This window comes from Mastigoproctus giganteus, chromosome 3, assembly GCF_048544385.1.
Source record: "Mastigoproctus giganteus isolate SK-2022 chromosome 3, ASM4854438v1, whole genome shotgun sequence".
Classification (NCBI taxonomy): domain Eukaryota; kingdom Metazoa; phylum Arthropoda; class Arachnida; order Uropygi; family Thelyphonidae; genus Mastigoproctus; species Mastigoproctus giganteus.
In genome coordinates this window covers 108,645,466-108,662,493 of record NC_143577.1, presented here as the reverse complement: position 1 = coordinate 108,662,493, position 17,028 = coordinate 108,645,466, and the positions used below count along the sequence as shown (strand labels likewise).

The following is a 17,028-nucleotide window of genomic DNA, read 5'->3' as shown; positions in this document are numbered from 1 at the left end:
TGCTCCGTGTAAAGAATGAGGGGTATTAGGTGCCAACTGAGCATTGTTATGAGCCTTTATGAGAGCTTGAAGAGCAGGGAGGATGCTCTCAAAGGATTTTTCTTGTATTCTTTCAGTCTTGTGAACTCCTGACCATGTGGTCGTCTTAGAGTATAAACAGAGAATTCATGGCACAAGGAAGCCTGAAGCTTATGCTGCACTGGCCAAAAAAAAAATTTCTGAGTTAACCTGAGAGAGAGAGAGAGAGAGAGAGAGAGAGAGAGAGAGAGAAAGGAATCACCAAGAAAGATAAGAAGGGTGATATCCAGCTCAGGATCCTGGGTGTGCCAGGCCCATACTCACCAAATGTGAGCTCCTGGGGCAAATTTTGGTGTCAGTCCTCTCAAAGCCTGCCACTGCTGTATCAAGTAAGCCAACGTAGTGTTCTAAATTCTTTGTTGTCATTTCAGCAATGCTCACTGGATCTTCATCAGGAGTAGATTCCATCTTAAGAAGTAACCTACTTTGCTCATCTGCCAAAAGCAAGTCCTTATCCGTTAAAGGCTGATCATGAGATTCCAGCAATTCAGCCACATATTCAGGCTCCACTTCCAGTTCTCTTGCCATTTCCACCACATTAGCAGTCACTTCCTCCACTGAAGTCTTGAACCCTCCAAAGTCATCCATGTGGGTGGTTATCAACTCCTTCCAAACTCCTTTTAATGTTGATATTTTGACCTCTTCCCATGAATCACAAATGTTCTTAATGGCATTTAGAATGGTAAGTTCTTTCCAGAAGGCTTTCAATTTATTTTCCATCAAAGGTATCACTATCTAAGGCAGCTATATAGCCTTAACAAACGTCCTTCTTAAATAATAGGACTTGAAAGCAGCAATTACTCCTTGATCCATGGGCTACAGAATAGATGTTGTGTTAGCAGGCAGGAAAACATCATTAATCTTCTCAAACATCTCCCTCAGAGCTCTTGAGTGACCAGGTGCATTGTCACTAATCAGTAATATCTTGAAAGGAATTTTTTTTACTAGCAGTAGGCCTCGACAGTGAGCTTAAAATATTCAGTAAACCACATATTAAACAGATCTGCTGTCATCCAGGCTTTGTTGTTTGATTTAAAATACACAGGCAGACTAGCTTTAGCATAAGTCTTGAGGGCCCTAGGGCCCTAGTAGATGAGCATTGGCTTCAACTTGCAGTCACCAGCTGCATTAGACCCTAACAAGAGAGTCAGCCTATCCTTTGCAGTTTTGAAGCCAGGCATTGACTTATCCTCTCTAGCTATGAAAGTCCTAGATGCCATCTTCTTCCAATATAGGGCTGTTTCGTTGACGTTGAAAATCTGCTGCTTAGTGTAGCTACCTTCATCAATTACCTTAACTAGCTCATCTGGATAGCTTTTTGCATCTTGTACATTAGCACTGGCTGCTTCACCTTGCACTTTTATATTGTGGAGATGGCTTCTTTCCTTAAACCTCATGAACCAACCTCTACTACCTTCAAACCTGTCTTCTGCAGCTGCCTTGCCTCTCTCTCAGCCTTCATAAAAGTGAAGAGAGTTAGGGCCTGGTTCTGGATTAGGCCTTGGCTTAAAGGAACGTTGTGGCTGGTTTGATCTTCTATCCAGACCACTAAAACTTTCTCTGTATTGGCAATAAGGATGTTGCATATTCTTATCACTTTCATATTCACTGGAGTAGCACTTTTAATTTCTTTTCAAGAATTTCTTCTCTGAGTTCACTACTGTGCTAACTGTTTGGAGTGCCAAACCTAGCTTACAGCTTATCTCAGCATTTGACATGCCTTTCCCACTATGCTTAATCATTTCTAGCTTTTGCTTTAAAGAGGCTTGCAACTTTTTGTTTCACTAGCACTACACTTAGGGGCCATTGTACTGTAATTAATAATTACAATAATAACAATAACGCAAGTAAAATTTTGAAAAATTTTGAAAATTGCCAGAATACGACACTGAGACACGAAGTGCACAGATACTGTAAACAGACTGAACGCTGGTAACAAAATGGTGCCAGTTGACTTGCCCAATTAAGCTCAGAGTCAGCTGGTGTGTGCATCACTGCCGAAAACCCCCTTAAGAGCAAGGCGAGTGCCTAAAATAATAAACAAGAATATAATTGAAAAGCTCCATATTAGTAAAGCACTCCAAAGCAAAGCACCTTAAAGTGAAGTACACCTGTACTGCATATGGATAGCAGTAACCCCAGAGAAATGTATCAACTGTGTGGTACTACACTCAGGTGGTAGAGAATGAAAAGGATCTGGGGTTAATTGTGCAGTCAGATATGAAGTTTTCTGATCAGCGCAAACAGTTTGCAAGAGTAGCTCATGGTGTCTTGTCAATGATGTACAGGAATTTTTCTAGCAGGGATATGGAGGTGATTATCTCCTTGTATAAGGCAATGGTCAGGCCACATCTTGAGTACTGTATACAGGTATGGAGGCCTCATTTTAGGAAGTATATAGAGCTGCTGGAACAAGTACAGAGAAGGGCAACAAGATTAGTGAATGGAACAGAGGGTTGCTAGATTAGTGAATGGAACAGAGGATTGATCTTATAAAGAAAGGCTTAAGTTCTGCAAATTACAGTGTCTGAAGACTAGGCCTGATCTGATTGAGTGAGGTGATCTGATTGAGGTGTATAAGGCTTTGAATGGTTTGAGCCAGCTCAATACAGATGGGATTCTTCCTCTTGCCCAGATTAATTGCCTGAGAGGACATAAATTCAAATTGAAAAAAGATAGTTATAGAATAGATGTGCAGAAATTTGCCTTTAGCCAGTGGATAGTTGTTTAGTGGAACAGACTTCCATCTTTTGTTGTGGAAGTTGATAGCCTAAATAAATTTAAGGCTGAGCTGGACAGGCATTTGGAATGAATGGAGGGGGTGAAATGGGAGGGTTTTTTTTTTTTTTTTTTGGCTAATGCTGCATAAGCTTTCTTTCTTGCATCATATGCCTCTACTAATGTTAATGCTATTGTTCTTATTAGTATTAGTGAGGCCTTAATTAAAGCACAGCTAAAGGGCTGTATGATGATTTTGAAAGAAATTATAGGTGAAAGTTCCTTCTCCTTACTTTTCAAAAATTTTAATCAATTAACACTACGTAATGTTCTACAAGATCGTCAAGATATGGATGCCGTTTTTATATTCCTAAAATTGATTGATAAATATCACCTTGTTTAAATTTTTATCAGAATCAGCATCAACAACAAAGATATACTAGTCAGAAATCAGTGCATTATAGCCACAGTTGCTGATGCACCAACAAACCTAACAACAACAACAACAACAACATAGGTGAAAGTTCCAGTAATGAGCATCCATTTAGGACAAATCATGGCTGGTTTTATAGATTTAAAAAAAGGAACAGGTTTGGACAATCTTAAATTAACTGGTGAGGCTATAAGAGCAAACACCAATACATTCTCAAAGTGTCTATCCTATTGAATTAACTAAATTGATTGGAGATGGGAGCTATGGGGGGGGGCTATTGTTGTCATGTTTTTACTATGGATGAAACTGAGTTGTTCTGGAAGAAATTACCAATCAGAACTTACCTTACAAAGGAAGAAAAGATTGTCTCAGGATTCAAGCTTGCAAAAGACAGGCTGATTCTTCTGCTTGGCAGTAACTCAGGGTAATTTTAAGCTAAAGCCCCTCTATTATAGCATTAGCATTAGTAGAGGCATATGATGCAAGAAAGCAAGCTTATTCAGCATCAGCCAAAAAAAAAAAAAAAAAAACACACCCCTCCCGTTTCACCCCTCCATTCACTCGAAATACCTGTCCAGTTCAACCTTAAATTTGTTTAGGCTATCAACTTCAACAACAAGTGATGGAAGTCGGTTCCACCAACCAACCACCCGCTGGCCAAAGGCAAATTTCCGCACATCTGTCTGACATCCGTCCTTCCTCAATTTGAATTTATGCCCTCTGAGCTGATTATTCTGAGCAAGATGAAGAATACCATTGGCATTGAGCATGCTCAAACCATTCAAAGCCTTATACACCTCTATCAGATCACCTCGCCGGTGCCTAGTCTCCAGACTCTGTAATTTGCAAAACTTAAGCCTTTCTTCGTAAGAGCAACCCTTTGTTCCATTCACTAATCTTGTTGCCCTTCTCTGTACCCGTTCCAGCAGCTCTACATCCTTCTTGAAATGAGGCCTCCAGACTTGTATACAGTACTCAAGATATGGCCTAACCATTGCCTTATACAAGAGAATAATCACCTCCTTATCCCTACTAGAAAAATTCCTGTATATCATTGACAAGACACCATGAGCTACTCTTGCAGCTCGTCTGCACTGCTCAGAGAACTTCATATCTGCCTGCACAATTACCCCCAGGTCCTTTTCATTCTCCACCACTGTCAGTGTAGTACTGCAGAGTTGATACGTTGCTCTGGGGTTGCTGTTTCCTATGTGTAGTACTTTACATTTGTCAATGTTAAACTTCATTTGCCACCTCTCAGCCCATCTGTTCAACCTTTCCAGATCCTATTGCAGCAGCATAGCGTCAGTGGTGTCCTTAACAACCCTGCCAACCTTTGTATCATCTGCAAACTTGGACATTAAACTTGATATCCCATCATCAATATCATTCATAAACACCGAAAACAACAACGGACCCAACACTGAACCCTGAGGAACTCATAGGATTATACTACACCTGATTTTTTTTGTAACCTATTTCTATATATTTATTTCTATTTCTATTGTAACCTATTTCTATATATTTATTTCTATTTCTATTGTAACCTATTTCTATATATTTATTTCTATTTCTATTGTAACCTATTTCTATATATTTATTTTAATAAAATTGAGTTAGTCATTGCAAATAGTAATTTTTACTGTTATGATCCCCAATGCATAAGGCCTTTTCTCCAAATCCATAGAACTTTTTTATAGTATTTGTGGTTCACTATTTGTCTATGTGGGCAAATGAACAGTGCCCTGTGAGTTAAAAAATACAGTAAGCATGAACTTCACATTTGATCAAGATTGTCTTGCTTTTATTTGAAGAGAAAACAGCATCTTCATTGAGATGACTGGGCCTTTGTTTCTGAATCATAACCATACAACCACAATTTATCATCAGTAATCATGGAAGAATTAAGTGTGGATCAGCACCAGCATGTTGATGATCCTGACTTGTGAGAACTCACTAATCTCTGTGATCATAAATGAGGCACAAACTTTGCTGAAATGAAATGTATTTTATTGTATTCTCAAATCTTGTGTTAAAATTGACTGACATGTCCCATAAAAAATATCATTATCAGTATCATCTTTGCTGATTTTAAGTGTCGATCACTCCTGATCAGATTGCGAACAAGCAATTGAATCATTGGTGTTTGAAGTTGAAGGGTGACCACAGCAAGAACTGTCTTCAACAGACAAGAAACCCTTTTTAAATTTTGTAAACCACCCAAGGAATCTTTGAACAACTTGTAGCACCCTTCCTGAAAGCAGTTTTTAAGCTTTCATGGGAATCTGTTGCATTGTTTCCTAATTTGAAACAAAATTTGATCAGATTCGCTGCTCAGTAAAATGACTTATTTTAAAATTCTACAAAACACATTTAACATACACTAATGTTATTATGTCTAGATGAGTCGCTGAATATGTTTTTACAACTTGCAATGGCACTGCAATTTTGAGATATGAGGTTAAACCTTGAACTTTTTTATTGCATCTCATGTGTGTGCATTGTGTGTGTGTGTGTGTGTGTGTGTGTGTGTGTGTGTGTGTGTGTGTGTGTGTGTGTGTGTGTGTGTGTGTGTGTGTGTGTGTGTGTGTTTTTTTTTTTTACCTTAAATTCTGACATGCAGATGAAGGTTTCACTTCAGAATAATGAAAATTCTTATCATACTTGAAACTTAAAATGAACACAGTGAATTACAATACATACAGTAGATTTAGAATTAAAATTTGTTTGTATTTTCTAATTATGACATAGAGAAGTTTGCGAGAATGTAGGATTATAACCTTCCTTTGCTATTTGTGAACTAAATTATTTACTGATAGTTAGTAATGGGAATTCAAAGAGCATCTTAATCTGATGTTCTTACATGGGGCATTAGGCTTACATAACACAATTTTATTGTTGTATTTGTAAAGTATGTAACTGTTATACATTTATATTTTACAAGGAAAAAAAATTTTCAAAGATTGTTTGCTTATGAAAGCATTATACTGTGCACCTTATGGAATTTTTTTATATTCATAATTCAGGGAGTGATCCTGTAATTTGTAATCTTTTATTTTTTTTGACATATTAGCAAAACTTGTTTTTTAAATTGTATTAATTTTTTTCTGTACTTTACAGTTTTATATATTTTTTAACTATAAAATAAATATCATACTCGAAAAAGTAAGTAATTTTAGATATATGCTCAGTAATCTAGAATATTTGGAAATCCAGTACTATGGTCCTGTGGTTGCTAGGTTATTAAATTCCTACGTTATGAATTACTAATTTATTTAAACAGTTTATCATTACAGCCACTCCCTGACTTACACAAGGGTTACGTTCTGCGGTTGAATTTTACGTAAGTCAGAATTTCCCTAAATGTTTATACAGCACTCGCAACTATGCGTGCCCTGAATTTGATTGAAGCAGAAAAGAAATGTTCGATGAACATGGAAATAGAATTATTTATTCAATGTTTTTTTATCTTGTGCAGGAAAAATTACAAAAAGAGAGAGGAGACAGGCATAATGTCAGCAAGTTTTACCTTTTGAGCATCGCTGCCAGAATTAACTCTCCAGCTGATAAGCATGCTGCTGTGGAAGTTGTAGGAGGTGGAGATTTAGAAGGAGTTTTTCCAACACATCACAAAATTTCTCTGCATCTGCAGATCAACACTGGCTACTTCACCACATACTTTAATGTTTTGGAAACCAGTGCGATGCTTGAACCTATTAAACCACCTGTTGCTTGCCACGAACTTGGCTTGGGATTCGCCATACTTATCCTTAATATCTTCATAAATACTTCTTGCTTTTGCTTGAATGGCCATGAATCTGATTTTCCATCCGCCTTCGATATAGCACCTGAATGCTGTTTTGTGATCACTGTTGATCTTAAATGCACTGATCCTTTAACATGTTCTTTTATACGTGCACTGTCCCTTAAAATAGCATTCACTGTTGAAGCAGCGAGACCTAATTCCATGCAGTAGATGGAAAACTTTGTCCTGCTTCATACTTCTTAATTAATCATCTTCATAAAACAATTTTGTTTCATTTTAGCACTGCCAGCACTTGTGCTTTCTGTTGGTCCCATTTCCTTCACCATTGTAATAAGTAAATAGGAATGAAGAGGAGATTTTGAAAATGTATTTATGTTTTTTATAAGATTTCAGTGAAGGGGAACTCATTTCATCATAATACTGTAATGTAAAACCCCACAGAATTCCAGTTATTGGTATTATTGCAAATGCAATAAGATCAAATTTATTACCTATTTATAATAGATTGCGCTAACAGAAAAGCCCACTAAACCGGAAAGTGCAAATTATTTTTATTGTTTTATGGTAGTGACCTCCAGAAATGTGTTTTAGAAAAATATCACAAAGGCATTCAAAATTGATTCTTATAACAGACCATATGATAACGATTAAAGTGTAGTGCAATTTCTGTTATAAAAATGAATTAACTCTCCAGAGAGACCTTCCGAGGTCTTGGAACAAGTTACCAAAAAAAACAATGTGTTATTGGGTTCACATTATGTTATTTTCACGATACCTCCATTTATTCCTACTGGATGCAAAATACACCGTTTTTTTTTTTTTTAAGTTTGCACCGGCCGGCAAAAACTTACATAGAGTCAAATTTCCATAAGTCGAGTATTATGTAAGTCGGGGAGTGCCTGTACTTAATTTGTTAGCATAACAGCTATATGATTCACATAATAAAATTCAGCCTCAAGTTCTGGTCATGCAACTAATTTCAAAATTTAATAAAAAAAATTAAACTAAAATTAGCTTTGACTTTGGGTAAGACATACTTGTTTGATTTTTCCAGGTATAAGAAGAAACTTAGAACAACTTCATATTGTAAGTATATTTATTCTGAAACAGTTCTGTGACAAATTAAATATAATATTACTTTATTATGTCTGTGATACAATAACAGTTTTTAAATTCAGATTATTAACAATAGCACATTGTCAGAAAACATGCAGATTAGATAGACTTGATGTTGAATTAAGAAATACTTTTATTTGTTGCAGAAATATTCGAAGTATAATTTTTTAACATAAGGTAGGAATTAATTTTGATGCAGCCTGGTATAAATGGACTGTTGGCCCAACATAATTTAAACAAAGAGGATCATAATGTATGTGATTACCAATTAGAGACTGCCAAACACATGCAGTGTTAGATTATTGTAGTAATTTTCCCTCGCCTTGAAATTAGTATTAATGATAAGTAAATTTAAATTTAGGTCAGATCAATATTAACAGAATTAAGTAAAAAAAGACTTAGGTATTGCAATTCAATCAAAATGATACAAAGTATAAACAGGCAGCTAGGAAGGCACATGGGGTCTTGATTTACAGGACCTTTACTGGTGGAGAGAAGGATGTTGTTTATTATCTCTCTATGAGAGATGATGATTAGACCACATTTGGAGCACTGTATTCAGGTCTGGAGATCTCACTTAAAAAAACATAAGTTTTGGAGAGGGGTAAAAGAAAAGCAACCAAATTAATGATGAGAGAAAATAAATCATATATGAAGAACAGCTTAGAATATGTGGATTGCAAAGTTTGACAACTAGACATCTATGAGAGGATCTGATTGAGATGTGTAAGGTGCTGAAGGAGTTAAGTGAAACAGTGTCATCAGACAGTGATGACACTGATGACACAGTGGTACCGTGGAATTTTACAAACCATATAGGTACATTATTATGTGTTAGTTTTTGATGGTTTTTTTTTTTTAATTTCACCTACAGTATAATTAATGTTATTAAAATTTTTAGCAACTCTCAAACACTGTGTTTTAATAATGCTGCCCCATAACTCTTTTCAGAAGCAGGCCCAGCACAGAGCTAAAGCCCATGTTCCAGCAACTGACAATACAGTGACATCCACAGCAGCAGATATCTCTGTTCCCATAGGAGGTAGCAGTTGTTGATGATTCTGTTCTCAGGGAAACAGGAAATATATTGTGTAAAAAGGGTAGGTGGAATAGAACCAGGGTATGTCTACCAGCGGCTAAAGTTGATGGTTGTTAGGAACAAATTTGAAAGTGTCTGTATTTCTGCCAAGACATAATAGGAGGGAATACATGATAAGAGCCTTATCATTCAATTTGATCCTGGAGAGATTGTGCAAGGTTCACTGGATAAAATTTTTCTCAGTGTGGTCTGTGCTTGATAACAGGAAAGACTGTTTTTAAAGGAATGAGAACTTAAATAGAAGGAGTGTAAGAATATTTTCTGATGCTGTAAAGGTAGTGTTAATTGTGTAAGAAAACTGTTAGCTTGGATGGGCGATACACAGATTAATATGTTAACAGCAGCCACAGGCAGAGGTGAAAATGATTCTGGAAATGCTTCTGTTGTGACATACAGCAACATGAAAAGCCAGGTGTTAGAGATTACAAGTCCTGCTGGGAGCATCATGTAATGAGCAAATACATGGTTTTGTTAGAGTTACTAAAAGCAAAAACAGGTACATGAATACTTGTTTGTACACTAATGTTAGGAGTATTGTAAAAAAATTGATGAATTTGAAGTATTGGTTAAGTCAACAAATGCAGATATAGTAGGGATATTGGAAACATAAAGTTAAACACAAGCTAGTCTGGCATGACATAAGCACTGTTAAAACAGAAAATAATTGTATGAATAGAAAGTAGTCTGCTATAGGAAAATGATTGTGATTACTACAATTATTAACTATATAGAAAGGTACAGTTGCTCAGCAGGTCAGAATATCTTATGATGGGGGATATAATTTTGATTAATTATAATTTTACCAGGTGGGTGGGCAGGAGCAGCAGTGCGTAGCACACACTTCTTAATTAGACCGGGGTTCGAGCCCGTGACCACCAAATACAGAGGATGCAGAAAGGTCAGGGAATGACCATCGCATATCCCCGGAGCAATATGGCCTTAGTTGCTAATGCTCCTAAAAATAACAAACAATTATAATTTTACTTTCCAGATATTGACTGGAACTTGTGGATTGGTCACTCAGTAGCAGAAATTTTATGGATTTATTAGATGACTGTTTTCTGCTGCAATGTTAGAGAGGCAACAGGAGAAAGAAGTACTCTTGATCTGATTATCAGCAGTGACTCATCTTACATTAAGAATATCCATATAGAGGAATGGCAGTGATCATAATATACAATATACTTAAAGATGTAGCTACTTTCAATAGTGAAGGGAAGTGATTTTACTTTTGTAAAGGTGACTACATTGGTCTTAGACAGTTTTAAGTTCCTCTCAGTGGGAACAACTGATGATGTTATCAACTGCTAATTGTAAAGGGGCGCCTCTGTAGCCAGGTGGGAAGGAGCAGCTGTGCGTAGCACACACTTCTTGATTAGACCGGGGTTCGAGCCCGTCACCACCAAATACAGAGGATGCAGAAAGGTCAGGGAATGACCGCTGCATATTCCCAGAGCAATATGGCCTTAGTTGCTAATGCTCCTAAAAACCAAACAACCAACCATCAATTCTAAATGGGAAGCATTTGGGGAAGTAACATAGAAACTTTATATACCAACAAAGAGATAATGTTCATGGTTTAGACATAAATGGATGTCAGATGAACTGATGAGACTAGACAAAAATAAACAAAACTGTATGGAATGGTTATAAATTAGCAGGGGACATGGAATTCTACAGCAAGTACAAAATAGTCTGCAGTCAGATCACTTAGGGGTTAGGCAAGCTAAGGCAGATTATGAGACATCTTTGGATAAGAATACAAAGAAAAGTAGCAAAGACACTAGAAGGAAAGGGATGGACAACGTTGGTCCACTAGATATCAGTGGCATTACTATTGATCCTTTAGGTTGTTGACAAACTAAAGAAATATTTTCCATCTGCATTCACAGGTGAAGCTTTTAGGAATGGGAAAAACCAGAAAATCACCAATTTATAACTGGCAGTTGCAGTTATAATTGAAGAAAAAAAGAATTTTGTTTTCTAAGGAGAAAGTGGTAGAGAAATTGCTGAAGCTAAAAGTAAATAAGATAAATACCTGATTTTGTTTTTTTCTCAGAAAACAATTTTTTTTTGTTTTCAGTTATAACCCACAGTTGATAGAGTACTTCTGTTCCCATGACTAAAAACTTCCTTGTGCATTAATGTAGATTCAAAATATTTATTTAGTGCCTGGTGCTGATATAATTTATCCAGTTAGCATTAGCATTAGTAGAGGCATACGATGCAAGAAAGCAAGGTTATGCAGCATCAGCCAAAAAAAAAAAAAAAAAACAGAACAAAAACCCCTCCCATTTCACCCCTCCATTCGTTCCAAATACCTGTCCAGCTCAGCCTTAAATTTATTTAGGTTATCAACTTCCACAACAAAAGATGGAAGTCTGTTCCACCAACCAACTACCCGCTGACTAAAGGCAAACGTCTGCACATCTATCCTACAACTGTCTTATCTCAGTTTGAATTTATGCATACTCAGGTGATTATTCTGAGCAAGAGGAAGAATGCCATCAGCATTGAGCATGCTCAAACCATTCAAGGCTTTATACACCTCAATCAGATCACCTCACAGGTGCCTAGTCTCCAGACACTGTAATTTGCAAAAACTTAAGCCTTTCTTCATAAGAGCAACCCTTTGTTCCATTCACTAATCTTGTTACCCTTTTCTGTACTCATTCCAGCAGCTCTACTTAAAATGAGGCCTCCAGACCTGTATACAGTACTCAAGGTGTGGCCTGACCATTGCCTTATACAAGGGGATATCACCTCCTTATCCCTGCTAGAAAAATTCCTGTATATCATTGACAAGACACCATGAGCTACTCGTGCAGCCCATCTGCACTGATCAGAAAACTTCATATCTGCCTGCACAATTATTCCCAAGTCCTTTTCATTCTCTACCACTGTCAGTGTAGTACCACAGAGTGGATATGTTGCTCTGGGATTGCTGTTTCCCATATATAGTTCTTTACATTTGCCATTGTTAAACTTCATTTGCCACCTCTCATCCCATCTTCTCAACTTTTCTAGATCCTGTTGCAGCAGCGTATTGTCATTAGTGTCCTTAACAACCCTGCCAACCTTCGTATCATCTGCAAACTTGGACATTAAGCTTGATATACCATCATCAATATCATTTATAAATACAGAAAACAACAATGGACCCAACACTGAACCCTGAAGGACTCCACTAATAACATTAGTCCATGATGAGCAGTGTCCATTGATTGCCACTCTGTCATCTCCCACTCAGTCATCCATTTATCCATAGCAACAATTTGCCTCCAATGCCACACTGAGTATCCTTGGATTCAGGGAAGTTTCCTACAGATTGGAGGTGTGTATGTGTGTGTGAATATGTCCTATTCAGAATGGGGATTAAAGGGCATTGTGCACAATTTTAGACTTGTAAATTTAAAGCCTGACTTATGTTCCAGGAAAAATAATGGAGTCACTGGTTAAAGAAGTAAAAGTGGTTAAATTAGTCTGTAATCAAGTCACAAAGGAGGTTAGGCAGGCAAAGGCAGATTATGAGAAATCTTTGGCAAAGGATGCAAAGAAAAACAGCAAAGAGTTCTTTTCTTATGTAAACTCTAAAAGGAAAGGGATGAATCAGATTGGTCCACTTAACATAGATGGTTTGACTATTGATGATCATGCTCATGTAGCTGATAAACCAAATGAGTAATTTGCATCTACTTTCACAGATGAGGATTTAATAAGGAAAGGAATGCCAAAAGTCTATCAAACTCGAAAATGAATTTAAGTGATTTTGTAATAACTGAGAGCAAAGTGGAGGAGAAATTGTTGAAGTATATAAGGAAGGCACCTGGGGTGGATGGGATCTATCCAGTTATATTAAAGGAAGTAAGCAAATCCTGAATCGTAATTAAGAATGCTTCCTTGGGCTCAGGGGAGATCCCCATGGTCTGAAGATGTGAAATGTGTCCCCAGTTTACAAAAAGGAGGATCAAAGGGTGACACAGGCAATTACAGACCTGTTAGTTTAACTTCTGTTCCAGGGAAAATAATGGAGTCACTGGTTGAGGAAGCTATGCAGGATCATCTAGACAAGACTGCAGTTATAGTTCAGACACAGCATGGGTTTGTTAAGGGGAAGTCTTGTCTGACAAATTTGATTGGATACTATGATGTGGTCACAAAGGAATTGGATGCAAAGAATAATGTTGGTATCATATACTTGAATTTTAGGAAAGCTTTTGATACTGTGGCATATGGAAGACTACTGTAGAAATTGGTGCAGTATGGCATTAAGGGCAAGTTGCTACAATGGATAAAAGGATGGTTGAATGGGAGAAGACAGAGAGTGGTTATCAATGGACACTGCTTTTCATGGGCTAATGTTATTAGTGGAGTGCCCCAGGGTTCAGTTGTTGTTGTTGTTATTTGGTTCAGGAGCATTAGCAACTAAGGCCATATTGCTCCATGATATGCGGTGGTCATTCCCTGACCTTTCCGCATCCTCTGTATTTGGTGGTGACGGGCTCGAACCCCAGTCTAATCAAGAAGTGTGTGCTACGCACTGCTGCTCCTTCCCACCTGGCTACGGAGGTGCCCGAGCAGGGTTCAGTGTTGGACCCATTGTTGTTTTTGGTGTTTATCGATGAAGGTATATCAGGCTTAATGTTTAAGTATGCAGATGACACAAAGGTTGACAGGGTTGTTAATGACAGTAATGATAGTATAGCAACAGGATCTGGAAAAGTTGAGAAGATAGGCTGAGAGGTGACAACTGAAGTTTAACACTGACAAATGTAAAGTACTGCATATGAGAGCAGTAACCCCAGAGTAACGTATCAATTGGGTGGTACTATAGTCAGGGTAGTGGAGAATAAAAATAACCTGGGGGTAATTATCTAGTCAGATATGAAGTTTTTGTGGGCAGTGCAAAAAAGGCTGCAAGAGTAGCTCATGGTCTCTTGTCAATGATATACAGGAATTTTGCTAGCAGGCATAAGGGGTGATTGTCCCCTTGTATCAGTATATATCTTGAGTACAGTATACAGGTCTGGAGGCTTTGTTTTAGGAAATATGTAGAGCTGCTGGAACAAGTACAGAGAAAGGCAATGAGATTGGTTAGTGGAAGAAAGGGTTTGTGTTACCAAAAAAGGCTTAAGTTCTGCATATTACAGCTTCTGAAGGCTAGGCACCTGCGAGGTGATCTAATTGAGGTGTGTAAGGCTTTGATTGGATTGAGAAAGCTCAATGCTAATGGGATTATTCCTCTTGCTTAGATTATTCACCTGAGGGAGCATAAATTCAAATTGAGCAAAGATAATTGTAGAATAGGTGTGCGGAAATTTGCCTTTAGCCAACAGGTGGTTGATGGTTGGAACAAACTTCTATCTGTTGTAGTGGAGGTCAGCAACTTGAATAAGTTCAAGGCAGAACTAGGAACATTTGGAGTGAACGGATGGGTAGAATGAGTGAAATGGGAACGGTGTCTTTTTTTTTTTTTTTTTTGTCTGATGCTATATAAGCTTGCTTTCTTGCATCATATGCCCCTACTAATGCTAATGCTAAGTATTGCAGGAGCATCTTAATAGTCCTGGAATTATATGAAAATCACAGGTATGGGTCTGTAGAAGCAGAGACAAGGATCCTGTCTGATCAATCTAATGAGCTGCTATAATGCAATAGCAAAGGTTAAAAAAAAAGTAAACTGCAGCCATTATCAATCCAACACAGGATGGAAGCTTCTTCAACATTTCATGTTGAAGGAAATGGACCATAATCTACCACGCTGCTCCAGTGTGGGTTGGCAGATTGACCATATTTGCCTGTCAGGGGCTACTTAAAGAGCATGTGCTACTGCACTCCTGCTCTTGACCACTTGGCTACAGAGTAAGGGAATGGTAAGGGATGCACACAATAATGTTGACATCATAGATTTCAATAAAGTTTTTAACACTTTTCCACATGAAAGACTGCAGTACAAATCAGAGCAGTGTGGCATTATGGGCAAGTTACTGCTATGGATAAAGAGTTGGTTGAGTGGTAGAAGACAGAGGGTAGTTATAAATGGGCACTGCTCTTCTTGGACTAATGCCATTAATGGAGTCTCTTAGAGTTCGGTGCTTTGCCCTTACTGTTTACAGTATTTATCAATGATATTAATAACGACATATCAAGCTTCTTGTCTAATTTTGCAGATAATACAAAGATTCATAGGGCGATTGTTAATTAGCAGAGGCATATGATGCAAAAAAAGCAAGCTTATACAGACAGCATCAGGCAAAATTAAAAAAACCTTTCCCGTTTCGGAAATGTTTAAGTTATCAACTTCCACAAAGACAAATGGAAGTTTGTTGCAGCAATCAACTGGCTAAAGGCAAATTTCTGCACATCTATTCTACAATTGTCTCTCCTCATTTTGAGTTTATGTCCCCTCAGGTTTGTAATCTGAGCAAGAGGAAGAATCCCATCAGCATTGAGCTTGCTCAAACCATTCAAGGCCGTATATACACCTCAATCTGATGACTTAGCAGGTGTCTAGTCTTCAGATGCTGCAATTTGCAGAACCTAAGCCTTTCTTCATAAGAGCATCCCTTTGTTCCCCCTTACCAGTCTTGTTGCCCTTCTCTCTCTCTCTACTTGTTCTAGCAACTCTACATCCTTCCTAAAATTAGGCTTTCAGACATGTATGCAGTACTCAAGGTGTGGCTTGACCTTTGAATTAAAAAAGGAGATAATCACCTCTTTATCCCTGCTAGCAAAATTCCTGTATATCATTGACAAGACCCCATGACCTGATCTGGCAGCCTATCTGCACTGTTCAGAAAACTTCATATCTGACTGTACAATTAGCCCCAGGTCTTATTCATTCTCCACTACCCTGAGTGTAGTGCCACATAGTACAGTTATCTGGCGGTTAATGCTATCCATATGCAATACTTTGCATTTGTCACTATTAAACTTCATTTGCCACTTGTCAGCCCATCTGCCCAACTTTTGTAGATCCTGTGGCAATAGCTTACTGTCATTACTAATATTACTATTACTACTACATTTTTGGCTGATGCTATATAAGCTTGCTTTCTTACATCATGTCCCTTTACTAATGCTAATTATTAACAACCCTGCCAACCCTTCAAAACCAACCTTTGTGCCATCTGGAAACTTTGATTTAGCCTGTTATGCCTTCATCAGTTTCATTGATAAATGTACAAAGCAACAATGGGCCCAACACAGAAACCTGGGGGACACCACTAATAACATTAGTCCACGAAGAGCAGCGACCATTGATTACCACCCTCTGTCTTCTCCCACTCAACCATCATGTTATCCATTGTAGCAGCTTACCCTTAATGCCATACTGCTACAACTTGTACAGTAGTATTCCATGTGTAACAGTATCAAAAGCTTTCCTGAAATCCAGGTATATGGTATCAAAATAATTTTTTGTATCCAGTTCCTTTGCGACTAGGTCATAGTATCAAATCAGATTGGTCAGAGAAGACTTCCCCTTAACAAAACCCATGCTATGTCTGAATTATTACTACAGTCTCATCTAGATGATCCTGCAGTGCTTCTTTAACTATTGACTCCATTATTTTCCCTGGAACTGAAGTTAAATTAACAAGTCTGTATTTACTCTTGTTATGCTTTGTTCCCCCTGTCTGATAGACATGTCTGCTGATAAAACTTGTTTAATAGGTGTGATTAAATTAAGCTATTGGCACCTCCGTAGCCAGGTGGGCAGGAGCAGCAGCGCGTAGCACATGCTTCTTGATAAGACCGGGGTTTGAGGGCGTGACCACCAAATACGGAGGATGCAGAAAGGTTAGGGAATGACCACTG

At 37.8% G+C, this 17,028-nt stretch overlaps 1 protein-coding gene across 6 annotated transcripts in view; it reads left to right on the top strand.

The window, feature by feature from the left end:
• Positions 1 to 17,028, top strand: part of Cad74A (cadherin 74A) — a 748,720-nt gene that overhangs the window by 694,464 nt on the left and 37,228 nt on the right. For 5 of the 6 annotated variants that reach the window (XM_090369392.1, XM_090369388.1, XM_090369391.1 and 2 more), the window contains one exon: positions 8,050 to 8,081. The exons of the other annotated variant lie outside the window; for it this stretch is intronic. In XM_090369392.1, the coding sequence (XP_090225518.1) occupies positions 8,050 to 8,081 (32 nt within the window). The remainder of the gene's footprint in view (positions 1 to 8,049; positions 8,082 to 17,028) is intronic. 6 annotated transcript variants of the gene reach the window in all.